At 34.4% G+C, this 27,912-nt stretch overlaps 3 protein-coding genes across 3 annotated transcripts; all 3 read right to left on the bottom strand.

Annotated features, from left to right (window-relative positions):
• Nucleotides 1-27: 27 nt before the first annotated feature.
• LOC137723627 (GATA transcription factor 26-like) lies at nucleotides 28-6,305 on the bottom strand. Its single transcript, XM_068462824.1, has 9 exons — nucleotides 6,007-6,305; nucleotides 5,796-5,864; nucleotides 3,924-4,295; nucleotides 2,931-3,363; nucleotides 2,484-2,556; nucleotides 2,050-2,153; nucleotides 1,415-1,601; nucleotides 1,223-1,331; nucleotides 28-629 (listed from the first exon to the last, which is right to left on the bottom strand). Exons 2-9 carry the CDS (start codon nucleotides 5,833-5,835, stop codon nucleotides 322-324), a joined length of 1,626 nt encoding a protein of 541 aa, XP_068318925.1. The 5' UTR covers nucleotides 5,836-5,864; nucleotides 6,007-6,305; the 3' UTR covers nucleotides 28-321.
• Nucleotides 6,306-18,281: 11,976 nt separating this feature from the next.
• LOC137723274 (WEB family protein At1g12150-like) lies at nucleotides 18,282-21,092 on the bottom strand. Its single transcript, XM_068462431.1, has 4 exons — nucleotides 20,951-21,092; nucleotides 20,597-20,794; nucleotides 18,903-19,013; nucleotides 18,282-18,671 (listed from the first exon to the last, which is right to left on the bottom strand). Exons 2-4 carry the CDS (start codon nucleotides 20,711-20,713, stop codon nucleotides 18,441-18,443), a joined length of 459 nt encoding a protein of 152 aa, XP_068318532.1. The 5' UTR covers nucleotides 20,714-20,794; nucleotides 20,951-21,092; the 3' UTR covers nucleotides 18,282-18,440.
• Nucleotides 21,093-23,509: 2,417 nt separating this feature from the next.
• LOC137722994 (bax inhibitor 1-like) lies at nucleotides 23,510-25,934 on the bottom strand. The gene is made up of 6 exons (XM_068462139.1): nucleotides 25,675-25,934; nucleotides 24,849-24,992; nucleotides 24,651-24,742; nucleotides 24,191-24,377; nucleotides 23,950-24,105; nucleotides 23,510-23,802 (listed from the first exon to the last, which is right to left on the bottom strand). Exons 1-6 carry the CDS (start codon nucleotides 25,789-25,791, stop codon nucleotides 23,752-23,754), a joined length of 747 nt encoding a protein of 248 aa, XP_068318240.1. The 5' UTR covers nucleotides 25,792-25,934; the 3' UTR covers nucleotides 23,510-23,751.
• Between the last annotated feature and the right edge of the window lie 1,978 nt (nucleotides 25,935-27,912).

Genomic DNA, 27,912 nt, shown 5'->3' with positions numbered 1-27,912 from the left:
CATCTGACTTGTTGCCAAAAACAAAAATGAAAACATAAAAACTAGAGAATTCATACAAAAACTATGGAACTTAGCAGTTGTGCAATATAAGTTATATTACAGCCTGTTTGTCAACCTATACAAAAAGCCCACCCGAATTTCATCCCTTAAAAGAGTTTCAGGTTCAAAGAGGTAAAGGGGAATAAGAGAGCAACCATTAAACCTCGTTCACATGTCTTTACCATTCAAAATACACGAACCCTGTCATTGCTTTTGGCCGAAGGGCGTAAGGTACCTACATGGTTCTATTCATCGACATAGCATATGACATTTTCAAGCTTGTCAGGGATGGAGTACATGTGGGTATATCGAGCTACTACTAGTTGCCTGTGGGGCACCAAAACTCATGGCTGGGTGAAGGAGCTCTGCTTGGGCGAAAGAACCATTGGATGGAACATCCAGGAGGAGATCCTGGTCAGAACTTTCATCGACAAAATTCATAGAATCCATTAGGAAAGAACTCCCATCAGGAGGCAAAGCAAATAGGCTTTTTGGACTAAAGCAAGAACCTCCATCGTAGTCCATGAGATCCTTGTTTTCATAGCTACCCTTCATAATTATCCTTTTGGGGCTTTTCATCATCTTTACATCTGAAATTTGCAAGACAGTTAAGAATAGTTTTAATTTTTCATTATATTGAAGAATTATTTCGTAAATGACGAAATTTACATGTACAGATAGTGGTGAAGTTGCTCTTCCAGCACAATACTCTGAGCATGAGAGGTTTTAGTACCATCTTAGTTCATTCAATGTGTACGAGTGAGCACATGTCAACTTTTGTGTGTGTGTGTGTGATATGAACATAAACGTGTTACTGAACCCTAATACACCACAATTGTTGAATAATAAAACATGCCTTGTTGGAATTAGTTCCCAGAGTTTAACAGCAGTTTATGGACCCGTGATACTTCGAGCACATGAAAAGTACAAAACCCCCGTAATGATAGTATAGGAAGTTAAATAAAAGTGAAACTCAGGATTGTGTATTCCAGCAGTCCTACCAAGAAGTGAGTGTACAGAACGAGGGGAATTCAAAAAAATGGTAGACAAGCTTTCGCAAAGGTTATGTTACTCGGATGTTACACTTTTGTTTCATCTTCTGTAATGTCAATGTTTCAAGAAACATGCAAGCAAGAATTCTACCATTCAACTAATTATAAGAAAGAGAGAACTTTCAGCTAACCTGGTAAACTTTGAGTCTCATTGTCCTGCAGTCTCTTGACATGTCGAAAGTTACTAGATGCCATGTTAGGCGCAGAAACAATAGACTTTCCATAGCTAGTTTTATACTTCTGTGGAACAATAGATACCAGCTATTGTAAATTCACTTTGAAATTTCTTTGTAATGATATTCAAATTTTAGAATAGCTCAAACCTTGAGAAGATGATAGCGTTCAACCCATTTAGATTTTGAAGAATTGGACAATGCAAGCCTTTTCAAAGTCTTACAGTCTTCAGTTTTTGCCCCGGGGAAGGAGATATCAAAGACGCCTTCTGCTAGCAGTTGCTGAAAGGAAGTCAAGTTCTCTATGAATTGAGGGCTATCAAACATACTTTCGAGGCTGCGCATACAAAACAAACAAACCACCATGAATATCGTTTATTATGTCAATATGTCTAACTTCTTAAATTCTCAGATGTAAATTTCGACGTGATAGCTAATCTGTCCCTAAAACATACCATAATGACATTCGAAAAGAAATTATATTCATTGATTTTAAGCTTGTGGTGATGATTTAATCGTGTAACAACATGGCTCCAGTTAATTATGGGTCTCTTTACAATTTCATGGTAAGATGTACAAAATGGGATCGTTCATATTTGCAGGATCTGAAAGTCCATATGAAGCTTGCAATGTCGCACACATTGATAAATTTTGCAAGTAATACAAAATGATCATGTGGCAAAATATATGGCTCACTGCTACACTTGTAAACTATTCTTGGAATTCGATCTTCAGTGGTCAACCATATAATATGCAACTAAATCATGAATGACAAGGTTTCTAACCTATAAGGAAATTTAATAGCATCAACTGGAGGTAGATGTTTCAGTAATTGCTGTTGTTCCTCATTTGTTAATTGCCTCGTAAACTCTTCAAAATTTAAAATATCCTGCACCAAACAAGGATTGAAACTATGTAAGCCCCCAAAATTGAACGAAGGACAGCTATTCCAACAGATGAATTATTGTAAATATAAGAGGAACTCTGGTTGCCGTTGCCAAGAGGAAAATAGTTGTAATTTTACATCCTAAACATGTTTGGTCATTTACGCATACATTGGACAAGTCACATTACTAAGCTTTCGTTAACTTGTTGAAATATGATATAGGATACATAAAGTTATCGGAGAATATTGTCATTAGGCTCATTTCTCTTTAGTAACATAAAGCAAAGGAATTTGAGGGAACTGCCTTCTGTTGTAACATACAATTCAACTTACATTTAAATCTACATGACACAGCGGTGAATTATGGCTTCCCAAGATTTGCAAGTTGTCAAGTTGAGACTTTTCCCTGCAAATCCAAACGTTAACAGTATTAGGTATGGTGTGAGAAATCGATCTAACATCACCTTTCTTTCACCAATAGTATCTGCTACTTTTAACCATGCAGATACTTCATATACAAATTTGTCAAAGAAAAGCTGTATTTCCATCCTGCTACCACTAGCTACTTAACAACGATCCATGACTTGCATGAAGGTGGGTTACTCTGCAATTCTTAGGTATGTGCTTAAAAAAAGGTCCTAAATTTATTTCTGAGCCCGATAAATACAAACACCTATCAACATGCACAAGGCATCCTAGTTGAGCAGTAATACTCGTGTTTGTCCTTTTGACATATAATTGACAAGAGTGCATATCAAAGTCTGTTAAATAGTACATTACCTTTTCATTGGCTCATGTTGCATCCCTTGTCCTGAAAGATTATTCATCCTTCCAGATACAGTACTGGCCATATTGACACCCTTGTTATTATTATGTACAAAAAGGGTTGCAGAATGGGAATAAGCCTCATTTGCATGGCACTGCTTATTATCAACCGAAATCGAGCTAGCTTCAGATTCCTCTTCTCGTGCTATTGAGTTGGGATGCCTAATGAGAACACTTCCATGGCCTATCTCAACAGAAACCATTGGTGTTTCACTCTCAAAAAGCAGATCCTCTTCAGAGGACCCGGAGAAGTAGGAAGACTGTTGTTCATGTAAAATGGTATACAGATCCTTTGTGAGCTTTTCAACAGGAGATGGCTTAGGACGGCCTACACAGGTCCTTTTCCTAGAAGGTACCATCGAATCCCATACCATTGACTGAGCAGGACCTGGAAAAGATCACTCAAAAGATTAAGAACAGTAAGAAGTATTAGGATACGTTATGAGAAACAATTCCATGACGATGGTGAAAACCATATTCATTTGGAAGGTCTCAATCTTCAGAGGTATAAAAAGATTAGCCTGATAAATTGATCACTTCTTGATATGAATAAATTAGATGTGCACAAAGGATTGGCAGCCAACTGCCGGAATAAGAGATTCTGAAATCATTCGACCAGTGAATATTTTCTTTTCCTGGTTCAAAGGAGGCCTAATTAGAAAGGAGGATAAGGTTGATCTCTGATCGTGGGGGTGCGGAAAAAGTGATATCACTAAAAACTACTAATTGGGCATGAATTTCATCCTTATTTTACACACAGATCTCCAAATCTCAATCAAAATAAGGAATTTCGACAGGAATTCACAGATCTCAATTTAGTTAATTTTATGAACAAAGTTGTCACCTTAAATCTAATAACATCGACGTAGACTAATTTTTCATGGATAGAAAAATCAGAGGAAAGTTCAAATATACTTAATTGAATACTCCTTGTCACAAGTATCCAACCTGTCAAATCACTAGCATCTCCGCTGCCAAATTGTGCACAGCTCTCAGAGTTAGACACAGCAGACCCAGAACTGGACCTATTACTTGTATCTTCTTCAGTTAACTTTCGGAAACCATGGGAATAATCAGAATTAACTCCTCCAGCCACCACACTCTCAGGATTCTGCTTTCTTTTGACCAGTTTTATTTCTTTGTTTTTGTTTACAGATATGCTCTTCACCCTAGAAACTCTGTGATCTTCATAATCATCAGGTTCTGCTCGAGCATGTAGAGGCGTGTAATTTACTAGCGTTCCCTTAGTCCTCCATCGAGAACCACATGCATTGCAAAGTACTGGCTTGTCAGGTGGCCCATTGCGCCAAAGGGGAGTGCCTGTTTCAATGCCCAGTTGTCAGCATTCAACACGCAGAAAATTACTTAATACAGATGAAAACAGCATGTAAAGCAGCTAAATATACTTAAACAAGCCTAATTATTTCTCTTAAAATGGAAAAATCACTCGTTGCCACTTGCCACTACTCTCGCAGCATAACTACTCCAAGGCTTAACTGTCGTATCTGTGTAACGGATAATAAAAAAAAACAAGTACACAGAAAAGCTACATTAAATAATTCACAGACGACAGATAGGGACTACGGACAAATGAAGGCTATCCCGTTTTAGTTATACTGGTAGAATTTCCAAAGGCTAACCAAGGCACAACAAGTGTCTAACGTTCAACAATCAACATCATCCTTTTCCTGTATTCAGTACAAGTAGTAACCCCGAAATTCACTTCTACAGAAAACGATAAAGCTACTGCCCTTGCTCACACAACTGATTATACATGATAAGACTCAACACGAATACAAGGCACCTTACAAGTTAAACTACAGAAGACACTAAACAAGGATTTCAGTCACAGAGAAAAGATAATGCTATTTCAGAAACAAAGTGGATGAGGATTCATTTCATTAGGCGGAACAGAGTTATTGGAGTTGAAATTTTGAAGATATGAGTATCTTGGAAGTCACAACCACTAGACTTGCAACAAATGCAGTACAAACTGAGTTCAGAAATTGCAACTAAAACTTTCGGGAATGCCAAGGAATGGTATCACTTCAACTAGAAACTAGCTCTATTACAATACATATAGTTTCAAGTGCAACTTATCAGTTTCAAGGTTTAAACTTCAGAACAAATAGCATTCAACTAGATTGACTCCACACGAGAGTGCGTTGTAGAACATTTTCAAACAATTGCACAGGAAACTTGACCGAAAGCTAGAGAAATAGTCCAATTACTAGATGTTCACAACGAATGCGGGAAACAACGCTGTTACTAGCTTATGGAATGGATAGACAAACTGAAACATGGGCATCACAAAACGTACATTCATTGACATCTGAATCATTTTTCAGATACATATATTTGCTCTGACTGGGTATTTTCGGGATCATAGGGACCTCAAGAGCAATGAGCAAGTATACAAAATCAGACATTACTCTATAGTTCCTCATTTACACAACATTATTACACAAACACATTGGCATTGCAGGACATGTCGAAATTCGAGTGAGGAGTCAAAACCCAATCAAAAGAATTAAAGGGTTGAAAATTTTCATTGAACACAATCAAACTCAACCCAGTACAGCAAATTCAAATAAACAAGGATGCTGGAAGGAGTGAATTCATAGGCAAACAGGACAGGTTTTTCACTTTTCGTCACGCTTTCGCATAGTTAATCTCTTCTGTTCTGAGATTCCAATTCATTTCTGTGCATGCACAACAAGTTACAGAATACTCTGAACAAAAATTGAAATGAAACCCAATTGTTTTTCAGTGTTCAAAATTATAAGAACAGAAAAAAAAAATGGAGATACAAGAACTCACTTGTGACTCCACAGTGATAGCAAGGTCCTTGCTTGCCCATGTCTCTCTTTTTTCCTCAACTCAAAGAAACTAAATTCAACCAAAAATTACAGAAAGAAAAAATGAGAGAACAATTTATTGGGCTAAAAAGTGGAAAAATAATCAAAATTTATGCAAAATTAAGATGATTATTCTCTCCAACTTTTTTTTTTGTTTTGTAGCATATAAATGCCAGTGAGCTTTTATGCAGCAAACCCAGAGCGAGATTTTGCAGAAGAAAGCAAAAGCCAAAGGACCCAGGAGAATTTTATGTCTTTTAGTCCCAGAAATTCACAGAAAATAGCAGAATATGGAAAATTCAGGGATTTTATAGATGGGTTTTTAGCTGGGCATCTGTACAAACCAATGGAAGAGAAAAGACCATTACAGGAATCTCATAAATGGGTTTGTAAAAAGAGAAGATGAAATGCTAGAGAGAGAGAGAGGAGAGAGGAGAGAGAGAGAGGGTTGAGTTCTGTGTCTGTGTTTTGTATTGTAAATTATGAAGTAAATGTTGAGCTTTCTCTTCTTGGCCCTTGCTTTATTTTTTATTTTTTATTTTTTGATGTCATTGAAAGATTTCTTCAAACTTTTTATAATTAATGTTAATGTTAAAAATGAAAGAACTAAATCTGTAGATTTTAAGTTTTATAACCTGTAAATTGTTATGAAATGAGGGGTAAAAACGTAAAAGTAAAGGACTATTATTATTGCATACATCCTGTTGACTATAGACTTTTCTGTTCTATGTATCATAAATTCTCAAACTCTATAAAATGAAGCCATAAAAATCTTTGCTTCCATAACGCTGAAAATTTGAGAAAAAAATTTGACTAGAAAAATAAAATTAAGATTTTCTTTAAATGTCATACGAGCTTATAGCTATATTTTAATTCATCAACTAAACTAAAATTTTAAACAATTTATCATATCAAGTTTCAAAAATCATTAATTTGACATCTCATCTAAATTCCATTACTCTCTAATCCGGATATTTCAATTCCTTACTCTCTAAACCCCTTCAAGATTATTTTGGACATTTCATGGTTATATCGGACATTTTAACTCTTTTTTTTTTATGAGCATGATCGACTACGTTTAATTATCAAAACTACTAGTTAGTTAAATTCCATGTTAGCGGGCCTAATGTACTGTTTTGTTATTCACGATAAGTTTATAAAACGAACTTGACATTTTCTTTTATACTAAAAGATAAATAGATAACTTGTAAAAAAAGTCAAAATTTGAAAATCAATTTACCTTTATATCAAAATAATAAATAAATAAACTTGTGAAATATGAGGTCAAAAGTCCAAATAACATTCTTTGAATAGAAAACTTAAAGGAGTTAGAGTGATCCGACAAATTAATAATTTCATAAAATTCATATAACAAATTGCTTAAAATTTTAGTTCATATGATAAATTAAAAAAATATGTAAAAGTTAATATGACATTTTAAAAAAAATCCTAAAATTAATGAGAAAAAAAAAAAGCCATAGCCGCTAAGAACAAAAGATGAAGAAAGAAAGAAATAAAGAGGGTCTATTTCGCATTTCATATTGCTTCGGTTTTCATTTTGTACTCTTTTCTTTTGGTATTTTATGTGTTCGTTGTGATCACATGATGTTGATATTTGATAATATTAGTTTCTTATTATACAAGACAGTAAATTCCAAAGTCACCTGTCACACTAGTACCTTGGTAATATCTCTCACCTTAAATTTAGGAATAAATATAAATATAAATGTTCAGTGATGGCCCCCTCAGATGTTTGCCACGTGGCTTGATTATTGTAATCCTACGGTGATCTAGAGGGCTGTCAACTATTACTGTTTATGGTGGTCACGTAAGGTAATCCAAAATACAAAGCACTACTACATGAAAGGGAAATTTCCGATTTATCACAGCAAAGTCTTTTTTTTTCTTTTTCTTCTTGTTTAGCATTTTTATTCAATTCATTCCAATTTCTTTGAAAAATAAAGAGGACAAAATTATATAATGATGCATAGTGGGTATCTCATGAATTTGACTCATTTGGTGCCATGTGACCTCTTTTATTTAATTATTTTTTGCCTGTTGTGGGCCCCATTAGACCTATGAAATTTGTACCTTAATGGTCTTCATAACTTGTGATATGGTACACCACCGCATGACATTTTGTTACAAGAATGAGACGTTATTGTAGCGATGTACCTATCGATTCAAGTCTTTTTAAATAAGTAGGAGAAACTTTCCCGTCTTTCTTTTGGCTCAATAGCTAGGGGCAACTTTGGCCATCAGATTGCATGGTCCATCCTTAAAAATATTTTGACCTATAACCAACTAAGAAACGCAATTAGAGGCGGGTTTGAAAAACCGAAAAAAAAATCAAACTGAACAAGGAACTGAATCGAATTGAAAAAAAAAAACTGAACAGAAGTAAACAAACTGAACTAAAATCTATTGTTTTGGTTTTAGTGGTTCAGAAACCAACCTGAATCAAACTGAACCTCTAAACCCTCAAAACAATGTCGTTTTATGTTTACACTAAACCTAACTAATACACTCTGTGTCCCATCCCTGCCTCCAGACTCCAAACTCGTTAACACAATCAATCGTGATACCTCGACATTGACGCTCGCTCCAAACTCATAACCTCCTCCTCTCGACGTCGCACACCTCCCTCTACGTCGCGCTCTCCTATCTCGCTTGATTTGCTACGATATGCCTCCCTCCTCTCACGTGCTCAATGGCAACCTCTTTAATTGTCACCTTTCCGACTCGTCTGGCTCTTCCTCCCAATCTGTGCCACTCTTCCAAGAGGTTCTTCTTTCGAAATCCTCAACCTCTAGTGCTTCTCCGGTCGGTCTATTGATTCTGACCCCGGCGCTATCAGAGTCCGCAGTTTTCCTCTTGGGGTTTGCATGTGTTGGTGTGTATAATTCAAGAAAAACACTAGCTTTTACCTGTTTTGACATGTGAAACATGAGCCATTGATCAACATTCAGTCCCAAAGGTGATAGCTAACACAACTCAATGGCTCGATATGTGTCAAGTGCTCGCAAACTAGGTTAACTAGCACAACTCATAAACCAATGGTTCGTGAACAAATTATATTTACTAAAATCATCTTGATAAAGCTTATTGTTAATTTAGATATGTACTCTTTTAATTTTTACAAACAATAGTGAGAGAATAGAAATCGAAATCAGAATCTCAAGTGTAAAGTATATATATGTGTGCTTTTTTGGTTTGGCATACAATGAACCATTTTAATCAGATTGAATCCATCCATCAAGGCCCTTCATTTTATCAATTGGACTCGATCAGAACACCTTTCCAGCCAATAATCCTCAGAAGCATAGATACCTTACCTACTCCATGTTTCCAAATATCCTTACTCAGACTCACTGCAATAAAAAATGTAGATGGATAACATAGATAAATTTTAATATAAATCTAGAAAATATATTTTACGATCAACGGTGGAGATTTATCTCTTTTATGCCACACTGTCGCATGATGGTTAGCCCACCGCTGGATCGAATGTGCCATATAACGCATCTAAACATTATAAAAAGAGGAGACAATTATGCTACATTGTCACTTTACGGAAAAATTCTAGCACTGAACATCCCGAGTCGAGAATGACTTATATGATATGCGTACATAATTATTGTGTTGTCCTGTGTCAATATTAAAATGTAATATGTAAGTTCTTTTCCTCATAAAATTGTATCATTGACATGAGATGCTATGGTGATAATGTATCGATGCAATGTAAGTTGCTCTCCCATAGAACACGTGGCTGTGTTGTGTGGCTCTACTCACAGAAACAACAAACCCCCTTTTATTTGGTTCTTCCACCCACCCTAAGTTGGTTTTATCTGAGGAAGTGTGATGTCATATGTAAGAATTTGCACATACGAATACATTTATATTGATAAAAAATTCTCTCATGTCACTAGCTTATAACTTGTCATCGTCTATTAGACAGATAATGCACATTTTTTAACAGGTAGCACATAATTATCGAAAAATAACACCTCTGAGACCTAAAATTGATTGTATGAGAAAATTTCTCGGCATTTAGAGTTAAAATATCATTGAATAAATATTGGTGATATCTACACAATTTTTTTTTACTTCTCACGCACTCTTTGTTAATTTATGTTATTTAATCATCTTCAATTAATTGATCTCATAACCGAAAATTAAAAAATGTGTGTGAAAAGTAAACATGAGAGTTGCGTGTGTATATGTGTGTGCGTGCGCGTGTATGTATATATAATACATAAATTATAAATAAAAAAGAAAAATTGTAAAATATTGAATCTGAGTCATTGGTGGATCCCAAGTTAGAAGTCACAACTCCAAGTCCTCCATCGACCAATTCTCCCTTCTTTTCCTTTGTTTTGTAGTTTCCTTCCCTTTAAATAGGTGTCATAGGATATTAGGATGTGAGCACTCACACGGTCAGAAACTTGTCAAAATATACACATAGTGGGCCCGGAGAAGAACCCCAAGTCTACTGTGTGTGGGTCCCATTCAGGCCCACAAGTGAGACTTGGTGTACATGCCAAGTGTAAAGAGGATATCTAAGGTGCATGTTTAGACCCATGTGCCGAGTCACAGGTGAGTACTTCTGTGAATAAAGAAAAACAAAAGCCGACTGTTTAATACGAGGGACGTCAAGACCTAATCTAATCTCTTCCGGTATAAACAAAGCTCAATGGCCATTAATAATATCTTTTCTGGAAATTGTTATATTATATTTAAATATTTGGGGAGAGTTTGTTTCACTAAATAAGTTGAAAGAAGAGAGTTTTAACGAAACACTCCCGGTACTGTTTATTTTTAACGAAAAATCACATTTTTACCTTTTCCTAGTACTATTCACTACACCTTTATTTGTCGTTTTTCTTTTTTACTTTTTGTTAGTTTTTCTTTAAAAGAATTTGTATGGAGGAGGCTTGGTTTAAACTCAATTAAGACTCATATTATTATTATTTTTCCGATACAAACGACATATTTACAGAAAGAGGTGAAAGTATAAATTGGTATCAACTCGTCATCAACGAGTTTAAACTTAAAATGTCTCATTTAAAAAACAAATATCATTAATAGTAGTTCTTAAATAACACTTAGTTTGGCTCAACTTGAATTAGAGTAAAATAAAGCAATCCCTTTCGCAATCCAGTTAAAACAATCAATCCCTTGAAGTATACCAGAATCCAAATCTTCTGCTGGAATTCCCATTCCTATTGAATAAGTAAATAAAAGTTTGTGCCTTCACCAACTGGAATTCAGATTTGGTTTAAAGGTGGTGTGATTAAGGAGAGATTTAGCATTAACTTTATGCACATTTGTGCATCAATCTCCCTTTTTTACAAGGATAAGATTTATAGTGCCCAATTCCCGAATGGGTTTTCCCCACGTGGCATCAATGTAGCATGTTACTCAAAACTCAAAAGATCTCAGCCTTCTTTGATGGGACTCAATGAACGGCCAAGATTAATGAGTAGGCAAAATTTGGTTTCATTTGATCTTTGTGAGAGAGTTGACAAAACTTGGATAATAACACCTAATAAGATGCACAGAAGAGATCAGTTGGTGGGATCTCAAATATGTTGTTTAGAGCTCAATTGTATTGACAAAAGACAGTCCATATATTAGGTGGTTAGATACACCTTGTAACCTTTATTCTACTCATTTTTTCGTAATTAACTTACGATTAATTGGAGCATGTATATTAGTATTTAAATTTATGCCTACCCTATGTACACGGCACATAAATAATAAGGATATAAGTTGAAGACTTAAGAGAGCATTCACATGGATCGTCACATAAGATATCAATAGATGAGAAACGCCGTATATACTGTGAATTATGCAATGGGTATACAAATTCTCAAATTAGGTCGTCGTTCATTTTTTGTTTCCGTAAGTAACTAATTAATCTACCATATATATATATATATATATATTTCTTTTGTTAAATTCAATGAAAAGTTTTTTTTGTTTGTCAAAAGGTGTTTTTTTTTTTTTTAAAGTTTTTTTGTGTGTTTTGAAAAGATATCTTTTTTAAGTAAGAAAAGATGTCATATTTTATGGGAAGTAAGGAGTTATACCAATATTAACCATCATGTTGAACCTTTTAGGATTATATCTTTCCTAACTAAATAAATAATACCAAAACATGATTTGGAATATTGATGTATCAAATTACAATAGTGCTTAAATATAGCTCAATTTGTTAAGAACATACACTCTTTGAACCAGAAGTTTCGAGCTCTCCTTCACCCAATATTGCTTGTATAAAAAAGAGATGTTTTACGATACTCTTTAATAAAAGATAAAAAAAAATCTTATTAATACCATTTTATTTTTGAACCTTGGTAGTATAATGTAATAAAGTCATAATATCCTACTTTTATAGTTCAAAATAATTATAACTTTTATAATTAATAATATAGAATGACGTATTTATTACTATAATAACGCTAGTGGTTACATTGTGGGTACCCTATTACACTTTTAACATAGGTGCATTACACTACTAATATTGATGATTACACTATGGACGTCTTATTACAATATAGATGTAAGTTATTACTAGGGAACCTCATGAAATTACACAACATAATTCGCTTATGACTTCCCTAGCTAGATTAACATGTAACAATGTTGCAATATGATGTTAATATCAACGAGTGAATTACAAGAAATGTAAGGTTGCACTATGTTCAAGTTACATTCTAAGATTACATAATAATCATAATGTTATTTATACATTAGCATTAATTAATATAACAAGGTTCACATTTACTTTGTGGGTATCATATTACATTGTAAATAGAAGATATTATATTTGAACGTATTTGTATTATACTGGTAAGTGTTAAACGTTCACAGTAAATAGCACCAATGCCTTTGCAAAAGGTTTTTTATTCATGTCCTAAACTGTAATTTCGTTATATATAGAGAGTTTATAATAAAATTGTTCTTCCACCAGAGTGCCACTTGAGGTGTTCTAATTGAAACCAAATTCTTGTTATTGCTCATGTTTCATGGGATCATGGCACATAAAAAGCTTTCTAAGAGAAAACTTGTATATGAAAGTTGTGTTGTCCAAGGTCCAACCTAGTCCGTCCAGATTGATGGATTTAAAAATGGAACTTAATGTTTCTCCCGATTCAATCATGGATTTATTCATGGCACATAATCTATATATAAAAGAACGGAAGAAGGAAAGCCGGACACTTATAAGAAGTTATAACCCACTTTTTGGCACAGTTACCATAAGGTTTGTTAGGCACATATTTTCTAAATCTATTAAACAGATTCTTCTCAAATGTTAGGATACCAACTTATTTGACAGAGAAAACCGTTACCATTACGTTTGGTGCCAATAATTCAAACGCTATGTGAATAAAATTTCTAAATATCTTTTTATCATTAATATGAGACGGAATGCCAAACTCATAGCGCATGCTTGTGAAATATAACTTGTTTTCCTATATATATTTTTACGTGGGTGCAAAATATAGGTAAAAGACCTGTGCGCACTGGAAGGTGACCTACTTTTTTCCCCAAATTAAGGACTGGTTTGGTATTGCTGTGCTTTGAAAAAAAGCTGTTTCTGCTGTGCTGTGAGAATAAGCAGCTGTGAAATAAAGCAGCAGAGTGTTTGGTAAATTTTTTTGTAAAAGTGCTTTTGAAAAAAAAAAGCAGTATTATAGTGTTTGATAAACTTTTATGTAAAACAGATGTGAAAAAAAACTAGTTTTTCAAAGCTGTGTTTTGCAGCTTCTTGTTTTTGGCTTTTTTTTATCCAAAACTGTGGAAAAAAACTGAAGTTGAATGTTTACTAAACACAAAAATAGCTTCCAGCTTTTTTTTATACTAACTTTTTTCAGAATCATCTCAGTACGAAATCAGGCCTAAAACCATTGATGAAGCTCCTTTTTACTTTTTCAATCAAGTGGGTTCGTGATCGTGACTCAAACTCTTGATAGCTTTTAGGGTTTCCATAGTCCACACCACATCATCTCATGCATGAGTACTTTGCCACACTCCACAAAGTTTTCCACTGCAAGCCCGGAAGGCAGTGACGCGTGGATAGAAATCATTGGTGTAAGAGGACCATCTTCTGGACATATTGAGCCCTTTGATAGCGCTTGGTTGCATCATGGTTCATGCCAGTCCACACCTACCCATGAACGAACGCACGCATGGGCAACTCCAAACTGCATTGTTTATTCAAACTAGTGTTTATTTGCTTATATATAGTAATTCAAAAAGGACAGGTAATAGTCAGGTATAGGAATATAGATATGGAGATAATCTTTGACCTACGATAAGATAATTTATGCTACGAGTATGTTTATCTACCATAAAAATAAATGAGAATATAAAGGAATTTGGATATGAGGAATTGAGTATGAGATAAACAACTTTTTATGGTAATCTCATACCTTCATTTTTTAAGCATGAGGAGGTATGAGATGCAACTCTGCATTTGTTTTTATCATTCTTTGATTGTTAGTAATTATGTGAATGAGAATCGTACTCATTCCTTTCAAATCTCCTCTTTTTTCTTTTTGAAAATTAGCAGTAGAGATTTCACTAAAAGCCCAAAAATCCAGAAAGTCAGAAAGACTGGTTGTAAAATAATTCCTTAAACAAGAGATCAGTAATAACATCTGATGGTTCCTCAAACAAGTTACAGAAGTTACAAATATAAAGAGCACCTGATGTGAGAGCAGCTCGAGCAAGTTGGTGTGCGACTTCGTTTGCTCTGCGGCAGACATGGTTAGTTGTGACTCAGGTGATCTAGTATAGCATTGCTTTCGAGTCCTCAACAATGTGTCCTATGGTCTAGCTTTCCTTTCAAATCCTTGATCGTTAGCTAGTAAATATGTCCTAAATACATATATGCTACTTAGTACTACGATGTAGTAGTATTCGTTTTTACTTGTAAGTGAAAGATCGTATAAATTAGGGCTGGCTTGGTATTGATGTGCTTTGAAAAAAAAGCTGATTCTGCTGTGTTGTGAGAATAAGTGGCTGTGAAATAAAGCAGCAGAGTGTTTGGTAAACTTTTTTGTAAAAGTGCTTTTGAAAAAAAAAACAGTATTATAGTGTTTAGTAAACTTTTATGTAAAATAGATGTGAAAAAAAAGTCGATTTTTCAAAGCTGGGTTTTGCAGCTTCTTGTTTTTGGCTTTTTTTCACCCAAAACTGTGAAAAAAAGCTGAAGCTGAATGTTTACCCAACACAAAAACAACTCCTAGCTTTTTTTTATACCAGTTTTTTTCAGAATCACCTCAGTACCAAACCAGGTCTAAATCTAATATGTAGGGGATCAAAAAAATTATCATATCCACCACTTGGAGATATGGATATAATAAAGTAATAAAAAACTAATCACCAATGCTAGTAGAAAGAAATCATGGTTTTGTTTAGCTATATAGATGGGCACTATAAGTGGGAAAGGTTTAAAAGAAAAATTAAGCATATTATGGGAAAGAAAATGGCAATAGCAAGAATTAAACGTTTGATTTGCAGAAGTAATTATTTTTAGGCATATGAATCATATATCTACAACATAACAATAGAATAATGACAACACAATAATAATATAAATAAGGACGAATCATTTTTGCATAGAAATATCAAAAGATTTTTATTGTAGCTAATTGTCTAAAAGAAAAGGCAAGTGGCCCTTTACTACAGTGATGGAAATGTGTTGAGCTCTTGCATGACGGTATGAATTCAAATCCTACCGGTAGCTAATCTAACAAAATCTATCATTTGACAAAAAAAAAAATTGTCTAAAAGAAAAAGAGTTAATTTTTGTTTAATATTGCTTATCCAATAACTGTGAAAGGTTCAAAAGGTGGGTTGGTGCCTTCTTAATCAGCAGTCGTGTAGGGAAACCTAAAGCAAATGCCTACACGCCTTTCATGACTTCATCCTCCATTATTGATATATCTATTGTTTTACATATGGAGGGTCAAGGACTCAGTTTTACGTCTTTTTCCTTTTAAATGCAAATTTTGACTAAGGTTTTATCTCAGTTTTTGAACCCACACTTTGATACCTTTCATAAAAAATCACACTTCTTGTTTCAATTTTTACACTAGGCCGTATATTTTTGTTGACCACCCACATCCCCATCGTGTTGGGCAATTAGTTACAATAAATATATTTTTTGACATTTTTGTACAAAAACAATCAGTCGTTATGTTATCGTTATGTTAACGTTTCGATCCGTTGTTGCTAAAAATAACAAAAATAATCAATCGTTATGTTATTGTTATGTTAGCGTTTCGATCCGTCGTTGCTAAAAATAATTACTTTTACAAATCAAATGCTAAAATATGTTAATTGTTGCAAGTCGCCTATAGAAATAAAATTACTTTGAGATTGATTGAATTGGCATTTTATTCTAAATAAGGCATTTTTGTAACCATATAAAAAACTTATTTATTTATTTATTTTTGGAGGCATGTAACCTAATTAAAACGTACCCTTTCGGTTGCATGTTGGACAAAGTCGAATGAGTAGACTCCATCAAATTCAATTGAAAAGACTTCTCCTGCTGCTGCAAAGCAAAACAACGCTATTATTTTAAGGAAAACTAATGAAAATAGTTTGAAAACTTTAAGTTTTAACGATAAAGACAAAATAAAGGATAAAATGAATAGTACCAGGTTTGACGTTTTAGTGTAAAAATGTGATTTTTCATTAAAATGAACAGTACCGTAAGCTTTTCGTTAAAACTTCCATTATTTTATCACACTTTGAAAGACGAATTGCACATATTAAAATAATTGTTCTGATTGGAATTGGCTTGTATGTTGAATTTGTATAATGTTCATATTATTTAGGTTTGCTAAATGAATTAACAACTCCTTCGAAAGTGTTTTCAATGGTGAATATGATTTTGAGTTTCAAAAACACTCGCATCAAATGCCGCTTTTAGTTGTGTCAAAGACACATATAAACGAACCATCAACTTCTCCAACGTGAAGCAACCACACAAATGCACAAAACCATGACGGAAAAAGATATGTGCAAAACTGTCGAAGCAACCATACAAATAGCAGCAATCACCCTACACCGGAAAGGTTACTCAGCTCCGTAAGAGGAGAAAAGTGATGGGAAGGAAGAAGATAGCGAAAAAGACAATAAGTCGAGAACCAAGAACAAATATTTAAGAACTGTCGAACTAGTCTCTAAATTATTAAAATTAGATCTTTAAATTATTATTATTTTTTCTTGAAAAAATCAGTCCTCAAACTAATAAAAATCTGTCAATTGCATCCCTAATATTGGATTCGAAGCTATTCTATTCAATTTTTTTTATCAATTTAAGTCATGCAACTTGCAAGTGATACACTTTAGAGGGTAGATTGGTAGTTTTTCATAGTTTAAGGAATTATTTTCTTCAAAAAAAAAATAGTGTATGAAGTTAACTCTGAAGGGTAAATTAGATGTTAGGTTCGCAACTTATATGCATCATTAAAGGATTGTAGGTAAGACAATGATAACAATATCCTCTAACATGTATCATGAGATTTAAGTTGACGAAAAATTAGATAAAACAGCTTTGAATAATATTCAGGATGAAATTAGCAATTTTCAATGAATTTAGAGACTTATTTTATCAAAAAAATAATTCAGGAATTTAATTTGGGATGTGCTATCCACACACCTCATTTTACTTCTCACACATCCCTTGATAATTTCTGTTCGTTGATCTTCTTCAATTCATCCGATCTAACGGCCGAAAATTAAAAAGGTGTGTGAGAAGTAAAATGGAGTGCGTAGATATCACACCTCTTTAATTTTCATTAAAGTGATAATTCAAAACTAAAATCGACGGTTTGAATAAATGTCCTTTCGAGAGGAAAGAATTGACGACAAACACGCTGTAATGCGCTTTATCCAAAACTTCGAATGAACTCACGACACCGACCAATTCAAATTGTTGGATTGGTCGGCCATACCAGTAAAAATGCTTACCCCTTACCCCTAACTGAAAGAATGGCCCCCAGGTCAAAGAAACTTGAACAACCTAATTTCATATTTGTTAAAGATGTTTCCAATCTCCCAAGATCATCTTTTCATTCACTTAGTTTTAGTCAAAGTAAAACTCAAAAAAACCAAAAAAAAAAAAAAAAAAAAAAAAAAAAACAGCAAACCTTAAGGCTTTAAAATTACATACTATGGTCATACCATTTTCTTTCCTATAAAGGGCAAAAGTGTACTTTCACAGTTAATTGACTTGTGACCTAAGGAATAAGAGCTGAGTGGAAGACATGGCCGAACAGCCTAGTCTCCCAAAGGGCAAGAGGTGTTTTCGAAATTCCATACAGCCCTACAATTACTTCAGACAAATTTCAACTACCACATACTTCATTTGAAATCGGGAAGAAACGCAAGCAAGGTAAAAGAAGTGTGTAAGTGTGACATGATATAAATACTCCGTAGCCAGGTCAAATCCCAACTTATAATCAAAGATTCTATATTCAAATAAAAAAAACGGGTTGTGAAACAGCCAAAACTGAAAACGCACTTGCAGGAATCATCCTAAAGCTACATTATATTCTTATTACAAAATCATCTCACCTAAGCTTCATGGGGGAGGTGGCAGATGCTGTGTCTTGGGTATTGACTCTTGGTTCTTCTGGTTTGTTTCCAATTTCTTTTGTGCGTCTTTCTCCGCTTCAGCTTTCTCAAGCAAAGCCTGCTGATGCATGGCTTTCATCATCTCCTTCATGGTCCTCTCCTCTCCTTCAAGTTGTGTTTTCATGATCATCTCAGCCTCTTTGTCAATCGGCTTGAAGTACTCTTCAATTTGAGCCTCCTGGTACATCAGCAGACAAAAGGATAAAAAAATTAAATTAAATAGAAAAAATCGACTTTCTATATAGCCGGGATAAGCATCTATTTAAAATCAACAGTATATTTGGGCCATATGCTTTTTCCTAGTTGCAAGCGTATATGATGCTGGTTGGAGTCATAGTAAGTAATGTTTCCGAAGGTTAACTTATGAATTTGTTGGCCAAGTGGCCTCAGCAATGACAATAAAACTTACAGTTTCTTCCAGCTTCCTATTTAAAGTTTGCATCTCCTCAACCATACGGCGAACCTCCGATAATATAGTTTGTTCAGGGATCTTTCTTAAGGCTAACTTCCGCGCATTTGCCTAGATAGAGAAGGGAGAGAGAGAGAGAGAGAGAGAGAGTCAAGTAATAAAAGAAATGGGAAAAGAAAATTAGTACTCAAAGTATTAAGGCAAAGAATACCACAGATAACGCAAATCCTATTTATTATAGGCGGTGAATGCTAAACTTGAATAAGACTAAAGCGACAAAGAAGGTACCAATCAAAGTAAGATATCCATTATCAGCTATTCATGCTTATACATGTAAGACATCCATATATAAGCTATTACATGCTGTTTAATTCTTAAAAAAGTTCCATCGTAATTTGCATCTATTGCATATATTTTAGAGCTCCAAAAGCAAATATTATGCTTCTGAAAGCAATCAAGTTGCTTGTAAATGACTGATGAAGCCCAACACTTTCATTTGCTCAGAATGCTTCAATATTAAATTGGTGTACAATGATGTGTTTCATTTGCTCCTCCACAATTCAAATCCCACTTATTGTGTTGAGCTTTTTTCTTATCACCACGAGTCAGACAGAAAATGAAATCTGGTAGAAAATTGGGGTTTAGGGTAAAATCTTCTTCTTTATCTCTCTCAATTGCCGCATCCTTTTGATGGTAACATCGTGGACACACAAGACAATCGAGCAGTTCCCAGGGCATTTTCATAGTCATTTGCCAAAGTAGATGAAAAAGGTAAGCCTATATTATTTCCCAGATGAAAGACTGCCCAAAGCCTGTGCATTTTCACCTTCACAATTAGCCTCCACATCCAAAGGGTATTTTTATACCAGAAAGTTAGTCTATCATATTACAGATTCCAGAATAAAAAACCAAGAAAAAAAAAGCGGGTAAGGGAATCCAGTCGGTGGCACTATTTCAGAAAGTAATGAAGTCTCAAACGAAGAAATTGATAGAAGAAACCACAATACACATGCTTTCCCTCACATAAGCAAATAACAGCAGGGACATCTCAGTATACCTAATATATTTCTTATGTTTAGATGTTTAGTCCTGTTCTAACAAAGACCTAAGATAAAGACCACAGTTAAGTTGACATGTATGCACATCACTGGAACCGTAGGTCCTTAGTAAATTTGCCAAAAACTAAGGTGATGCTTGGTTTATTAGAATGAACCTTAAATGAATACGGCCATGCCAAGATTTCTTTGAAGAGGAAAAGTAAAGGGATATGGAAATTGCAGAGTCTCCAAAAATGTTAAAACCAAATGCATTCCTAACAGATTTTCAACTCTCCCTGCTCTACCCTCTAACTCTCTTCACAGTCCCTTATTATTTCAACCTTGATTCAATTCTATTCCAAAGCTCATATCAACAACCAAATACTGCCTAGGCGACAATTTCCAGTACTCGAAGAAAATGAACAACATGAATTCAACTCAGATTTTTACAAAGATTATCATCACACTTCATCTCAGCCTAATAATCCCCACATAATATGCCCATCATCTCATTCAATTATCGAACCATAAAATCATCGATCGCAATGAAAGAATAACAACAATTTCTCTAACACAGGCTTAATTTCTACCAATGCAAAATCAACAACAAAATGTTAAAATGATAACATTTAAAAAAAAAAAAAAAAAAAAACTGACCTCTTTTAGGCGCTTTTCAACCTCCAATCGAAACGATCTGATTCTCCGTTCTTCGTAGCCCGAAAGAACCCTCGCATAGAACAGAGCTTTCTTTCCGAATTCAATCAGCTTGTTCATAATTTTTCACTTTATCATCCACCTCGCTTCGATTTCAGCTCAAACGCTCTCGAATAATAAACTTAGGGCATTCAAAGCACCCTGATCAATCGACAATCAGAAATATATATATATATATATATTTTGGAATCAGACAAAATACAAACAGAGGCGAAAATTCGGAAATTCAATTCGACAACTAGATAAACCAAAATTTCGGAAGTGTGGATCGAAGTGCGAGATGTGAAGCCTTCTGACCTTTACGTGCGGCGGTGCAGGAGCAATGGCTGTCCGCTTGGGTGGAAGACAGGAATGAGAGTGAGTAGAGTAGGGCTTTGTTTGGGCGTCTCTTCTGAGGACGGCGTGCAGTTTTCAGTGTTTGGGTCTCCATTATGACGTCATATAGTTACACTTACACAGACGGGGGATATGTCCGAGTCAATGTCCAAACAACCTGTTACGCCTCATTTGTTTGCCCCACCCGTAGGCCGTAATGGGAATGTGGCTCAAGGCGTGCCTTAAAAGCGACTTCACAAGAATGGTGAACAAATTTCAAACGTTATGCCTCATTTGTTACACCTCATTAAGGATGCAAAGTTGGAATGGAATTTCATATTCCACAATTAAAATTTTCGATATGAACCGAACATTTCCAAATCCAAATTGAATGAAAATTGAAATAGATTTAGTATTTTCGAGAAATCTGAATTTTCGACCCGACTTTTTCACGGTGTTCTAAACTTATTTTGAAAAATATTCTGAAAATTTTTGTTTTTTTTATAACTATTTACTACAATTATGTATTTTTTAATCAACTTTTATTGATAATTTAAAATGATTTTTATTCATCATTATTATTTTAATTATATACAACAAAACTTCTTTAACATAAATACTCTATAAAAGAATAACTTTTTAAAATCATAAAAAAGAAGAATTTTTTAATCTCATCTTAAGAAAACACATATCCATATAATAATTGTCAATTAGTACTCTTCTATTGATTAATATCCTCAAAGTTATAAAATTAGTTTGGTCAAAACTTTATGATTTAATAGAGGTTTTACTGTACTTCTATATGAGAATGGATGAAACATGATAAAAATTAATTGAATTTATACATAAACATATGCCAAATATTATAAAGGTAGAATAAATTTGATGTACGAAAAAGTTTGAAAATATTCATAATCTTATAAGATATATGCATTTTTGAATTAGGTTTTCAAATTTTCGAGATTACTCTGACTTTGAGAATTAAAAATAAAAATCTGGTTCAAAATTTTTTGAATAAAAATTGGAGACCTTGTTTCTAATTCTACCAATCTGAAAATTACCCTTATGTTTGATGTTAACTCACCAATTACATTTTATCACCTAAAAAAAGTTTTAAGAAAAATACTCCGTTGTTGTAGCCTATTTTATCTGACAAGGGGAAGAGGGTTGGCGACAGAGGAGAGAAAAGAGAGAGAGAGATGTATTTGTAGAATTGTGTAGAAGAATGTGTGTGTTATTTCCCCTACGTAGTGCCTTTATTTATAATAATAAGAGGGAAAAGAATTCCTTCATCCCTAAGGAATACAAGTCCATATAGGAAAGAATAACTAGAATCAAATCTAATCTAAGATTTATACAATCACACTTAAACTATCAATGTTTACAAATCTGTGAAGTTTTTCATACAAATGGTAGATTTTTCAAGAGTATTTTTGACACTCTTAAGGCAATCAAAAATAAAAAATAACAAAAAAATAAAAAAAGCCCACAACAAATTAATCCCAGAACAATGCTAGCAACCTTTGCATTGCCCTTATATGGTGCATTTGTTTGTCTTCACTAGACTGGATTGTGCTAGGTTCCCTGTTAGTTCCTTTGTACAAAAGAACTCCAGGCTTGTTTACGTATCCGTAATTGGAATGAAAATGTAGAATTGAATTCCAATTAAAAAATACTCCGATGTGTACTAAACATAGAGGAATCAGAAAAGCAGTGGGGCCCACACAAATTTTGGAATTCAATTCCTTGTATTGGTGGAATTGGATACCCTAGATGTATGTGGTAATCCAATTTCTGATTGCTTGGGCAATCAGAATGACACTTTTGTTCCCTTTATGCCCTTACTTACTTTTTTTTATTTCCAAGATTCTCCTTTATAAACACATTAACCGTAGTTTAATTATGCACAACTCCTTACTTTTTTTATTTCCATGCTCATTCACATTATGCACAACTCCATGCATATGCCAAAGAGAAGAAACTACAACTTGAGTGAGAAAATTTAAATATTAAAGTAACTACTTAAATTTATAAAAAATAAAAATAAATAAACAAAAGCATTTTAGTGCGTCTATGAAATAAAAAAAACAATTTAATTTCTTTTCTTCTTCTTCGTATATATTATATCAAATTTTATTAAAAAAAATGTGTATAAAATATTTGATTTGGGACAAGGGCATTTTAGTAATCATATTAGTTTATATTTCAATTCTGCTAAATTAATAAACAGTAGCTTTATAAAATTAGTGTCATTTCTATTATGATTCCAAAACATTTAAGTAAGCATCTTCAACATGAATCAAATTCTAACTTCTCCTTATCCCAACTCCTCAATTCAATTCATCTTATTTTCATTACGATTACGTAAACGCGCTGTCAGTAGTCTTGTACAATTCTTAGTGACCTTCTAAGATTAAATTTGTTTTTTATTTGTTTTTGAACTCTTTATTCACAAGATTCAAACCCAAGAGCTCTTGCACAAATACTAAGAAGTCGCAAGTATCAAAATCATACTTGAAAACCTGCTACACCACCAAGCAATTACTGCAGAAGGAACTGATTATTAACAGACCACAGCAAGACGCTTAGTCGCGACTTAAAACGATATCATTCAAAACCGTACATAGAAATTTAACAGCAGCGACACTATCCGATCACTATCAGTCTGTCACCCATCAAAGAGTGGGGAGTATACCCCACATTTTGTATTTAATGTCAGATGTAAAACTCTATATAGACAAGTCATGATCGGATTTAGCATCACAAGGGTTACAGGAGGAGCTTCAATCCCTTCTTTTCTTCTTCCTCTCATTCCTCTCAGCCGAGTTCTTCAACTGCGTAAGGAAACGACAGACATTTTAGTTAACAGATGACATCTCTTTATATATTTCAATTGACATGACACAACCAACAGCTAAAGGTATGATGGAAAAGAAGACCAAGACGAGGGTTTTGCTCATAGAGCATTCAGGAGAGCTTACCATGATAATCAGTATACGGACAAACACGGCAACGAAGTCGGTGAAAAGGGTCAGGGCATGCTTGACATAGTCCAGGTCACCATGGTGTGCCTTCTCAATCATTTCCTGGGTGTCGACTACCATGTAGCCCACGAAAATCAAAAGCCCGAAATACAGCTACAACACAATTTGAGACAACAATTAGACGACTGCAAAATATAGCATTTCCCATCGGTCACATGACTAATTGACAATTCCTTACCTCGAACTTGAAAAGTGCTGCAGAACCCCCAAAGATAGAACCAGCAAAGTGCAACCAGATTAGCATAGAAAGGCCAGAAGAAAGCAAACCCCCCAGGTAAAGGTATTCCCGGCGCCTTGCCAACATGGCTGCTGCTGAGAAACAACCAAAGGCCAGAGCAGTTCCTCCAAATGCACTGATCAAGACACTGGCTCAAAAGAAGACAACAAAAAAATCAGGACGCTATGTGAATTGAATTATCCTAGAGAGAAAAAATAACGGACGTAATAGCTTAATACATAATTTTGACACAACAAAACTTTCGTTTATAGATGCGGTCACTTCTATCTTAGAAATACAAGTATTATAGCACATAAATGGTAGAAAGAAGAATAATGGCTCAAGAAGTTTCATGTCATTACATGTTACTCGACTTGAACATCAAATAAAATAAAGAGTACAAATGCTAACACGTATATACCTTGGGTTAATCTCAATGGCCAGTTCAATTAAAGGCCCAATCGTAGCCCCCTCAAAGAGACCAGCAGCCATCAGGAGAGAAACCCTCTTCTTCTGCTCAACGGAATAAACACAATACATGAAAACAAATAAACAATTGTGATAACACAAATACATATGACTGCAGAAAGATAAAGAAAGTTAAACCAATAAATCCTACCTCTTGATAGGTTGGTGTGCAGAGTAACCACACCATGCATCCCATGCAAGAAAGAGTGGTGATAATGCCTCCGATGTTCCACAGGATATGGAGGTAGGCTCCAGCAGCTGATGCAATGAGGGCACAGCATAGAGTGAGGTAAACCTGCGAAATTTACGATACCAATCAGTAAATCAAAGTCGTTATGGTTTGCACACAACCGCAAAATCCATCAAACCACATTTCCCAGCCAGAACAATCTAATCAAAGAAAGTCAGGCAACTAAAATGGGGGCATTCATACTTATTCCACCATCATTCGAGTAATCGGCGAAATCAAAACATCCAAGAAAAGCAACTTGACAGAGAAAGAAGAACACGGGAAAGCCCCGCTCTTTGTGATTTTTTCATTCCCCACCGCAAATACAAATAACATACAATATTTACAAAGAAAAGCTATGAAAATACTCCCTAATCGCAACATCCACATGATCTATGAATTTCTCTATTGTTGTCCCTATTTTTCTTTTCCTAACACCAAGATTCTAGGTAACAAAACGAATTAAACCTAAATGAAACCCTAGATATCAAAATCAATACCTCCAGCACCATTTTCTCAGCACATAATTGTAACCATCAAGAGAAATTAAACGAGGGGGGACCAAAACCCTAACGCTTCTCGCACCACGCCTAAATTGCTCAGTCTAATACACAAACAGTGAATAAAACCAAGAAAACAGAGAAAAATACAATGAAATTTTCTCTCTTTCTAAATGATTTTCTCGGCAACAAAACAGAATCAAATCAAACGAGGATGAAATTCACTTTGGAGAAAGAAGAATCCGTACCAATTTGAGATGATTCTGAACGACGGGAGAGATCTGACGGAAATTCTTGAGAGACTCAGAGGCCCAGCGGTTTCTCGACGACGTTTGGGAATCGAAGAAAGATGTGAAGGCGTCCATCGTTGCTTGGTAGACAAGAAAGGAAGAGCGAGCAAGAGAGAATTTGCAGGAAAAAAGGTGAAAGCTGAAAGCAGATGCGAGACGGGGATCTGGAATTTGTAGGGGCTTCCTCAGCCTACGGGTTTTCCTAGAAACTTCCAGTTTTTCATCAACTCTAATTAATTTCTGAAGCGTTAATTTACATCTTTGCCCTTGTGCTTTTCATCGTATCCCCAAAAAATCGCGACTCTTGTAAGTTGGCAGTTAGAGAGGTTAGAAGTTAAAAAGTATTAGGTGGTTGGTTTTTATTGGTTATCAATTAGTATAGGCTGATTGGGTTTGTTAAAAAGCTTTTTAAAGATTCAATTCGTTTTTGGCGAGAATCGAATTTAAGACCTCTTATATATAAATACATATATGTAATACTTTGCAAAATAATTAAGCAAGCACGCAAGCAATTAATATTTTTGTAATTGACATCATAAAGTCCTAGAAAATTAATAAAAACTAATTCAGATACATAAAATTAGAATGAATTTTATAAAAGCCCTGCCTGAAAGGACATTGTCTTGGGTATGGACCTTTTTCTCTATTTTTTTTTTTTAAATCAGGCTCCCTATTTGCCCAAACGCTGAGATGATAGCCAAAGCATTTAGGCTAGTTTATAATTCAATTTTGTTGAACAAAATGTTTTCTTCATGATTCCACCCCAAAAACCACCTAAACGAGTCTTAAAACTAGTTTTTAAAACACTGGTTAGATATGCTCTAGATGTCGAGTAGGTAACAACAATGAGTTGCTACTTAGTACTACGGTTTAGGTATTCATCTTCACTTGTAAGTAAGAGGTCTTAGGTTCGATTCTCGCACAAAGGTGAATTTGAACTAAATTATTGCTGGCCCATTATGAGGCTTAACTCATTTCCTCACCCGAGTTGAATTTCGGGGTCACACCAAAAATCCAAATGAATGTCATTTTAGCAATTAAATGCGTTATGGAATGGCAGATAAGGAAATGGATAAAAAGATGGTTCTGGTGGAGACTGGGGGTGGAGGCTTCCGCGTGGATTGGCGGTTGACTGAGCTCCATGACACGTTCGTCAACCTTGACATCGCTTTCTCCCTAAGCAATTAGCAACCGGCCTCGGTGCCCTCTTGACAAATCGTACCTTGCCACATCAGCAACATCACGTGGGGTGTTCCCATGTGTCCTTTTTTACATCAATATTGTTCTTGACCAATAAAACAAATCCAACTAGATTTTGCATCATCGAAAAGAATCCAATGAAATTTGGTTAAATACAAAGATACATAATAACTAGAACACAAATTCACAATGATCATCCAACTCTTAGGTTAAGATTTAAAATTTTAGTTCAAAATTTTTTTTTTCTCAAATAATTTTAGGTTAAAATTTTACCCCAAAATTATTAAAAAATAAATTTAAACTAATTTTTTTAGTAATTTTTTTTAAAATAAAATTTATGTAGATTATCATAATTTATTTTTATGAACATTTTAACCTAAAAATATTTAGATTCTAATATAAGTTGAAAATTCACTAAATCGACTCATATAAATTATTTATAGAGTTTTTTTTAATGAATTTTGATTTAAATAATTTTTTAATTATTTCAGCTGCTGGATTTATTTTTCGGCCATTATATCTTTCTTTCTTTTATTATTGGATTTGATTATATTCGATCTCAACCGGTGGATTTCATGTATTTAGAAATTAAATAGGTTTGAATCTCAATCACTAAATCAACCAACGGTCCAATAGTTAAAATTGTCGGATCAAAAAAGAGCAGTTAGGCTCATTTACATTCTCATCATAAGCGAGCCCCACTTCTTATCAGCCCTCGCGCATCTCGAGCATTGGGCGCCGCCTTACTGTGGCCTCCATTGTTCTGGGTGTTGCCATGCGCATAAGGTGAGCCAGCCTTTTAACCCTGGCTGAAATTTAGGCTAAATTGCCCAAATTTTAAGTTTTAACCAAAAACTTATTTTAGGTCCAAGCATTGGAGAATGATTGTGCTAGTTTAAAACCTAAGGGCCTGTTTGGTATCCTGTTAAAAAAAATTCATCATTTCTTAAGAACATCTCTTGAAAATAATTTTCTTTAGGACTCAAAAACTTGTTT

Source organism: Pyrus communis, chromosome 17 (assembly GCF_963583255.1).
Source record: "Pyrus communis chromosome 17, drPyrComm1.1, whole genome shotgun sequence".
Lineage (NCBI taxonomy): Eukaryota > Viridiplantae > Streptophyta > Magnoliopsida > Rosales > Rosaceae > Pyrus > Pyrus communis.
The sequence above is the reverse complement of the archived record's forward strand: the minus strand, read 5'-3'. Positions and strand labels throughout refer to the sequence as shown.

Bases quoted from the DNA above. Each gene is read 5' to 3' on its own strand.
- LOC137723627 (XM_068462824.1), bottom strand. From the start codon at position 5,835: ATGGGCAAGCAAGGACCTTGCTATCACTGTGGAGTCACAA. The intron at 3,364-3,923 runs GTTGGATACTTG...GATCTTTTCCAG, and splicing joins AGATGCTAGTGATTTGACAG to GTCCTGCTCAGTCAATGGTA. The intron at 2,557-2,930 runs GTAATGTACTAT...TTGGATTTGCAG, and splicing joins CAACATGAGCCAATGAAAAG to GGAAAAGTCTCAACTTGACA.
- LOC137723274 (XM_068462431.1), bottom strand. From the start codon at position 20,713: ATGAACAAGCTGATTGAATTCGGAAAGAAAGCTCTGTTCTATGCGAGG. The intron at 19,014-20,596 runs GTCAGTTTTTTT...TTCTCTATCTAG, and splicing joins TTGAAAAGCGCCTAAAAGAG to GCAAATGCGCGGAAGTTAGC. The intron at 18,672-18,902 runs GTAAGTTTTATT...CTGATGTACCAG, and splicing joins ATAGGAAGCTGGAAGAAACT to GAGGCTCAAATTGAAGAGTA.
- LOC137722994 (XM_068462139.1), bottom strand. From the start codon at position 25,791: ATGGACGCCTTCACATCTTTCTTCGATTCCCAAACGTCGTCGAGAAAC. The intron at 24,378-24,650 runs GTATATACGTGT...CTTTTGAGCCAG, and splicing joins GCCATTGAGATTAACCCAAG to TGTCTTGATCAGTGCATTTG. The intron at 24,106-24,190 runs GTAAGGAATTGT...ATTGTGTTGTAG, and splicing joins CAGCACTTTTCAAGTTCGAG to CTGTATTTCGGGCTTTTGAT.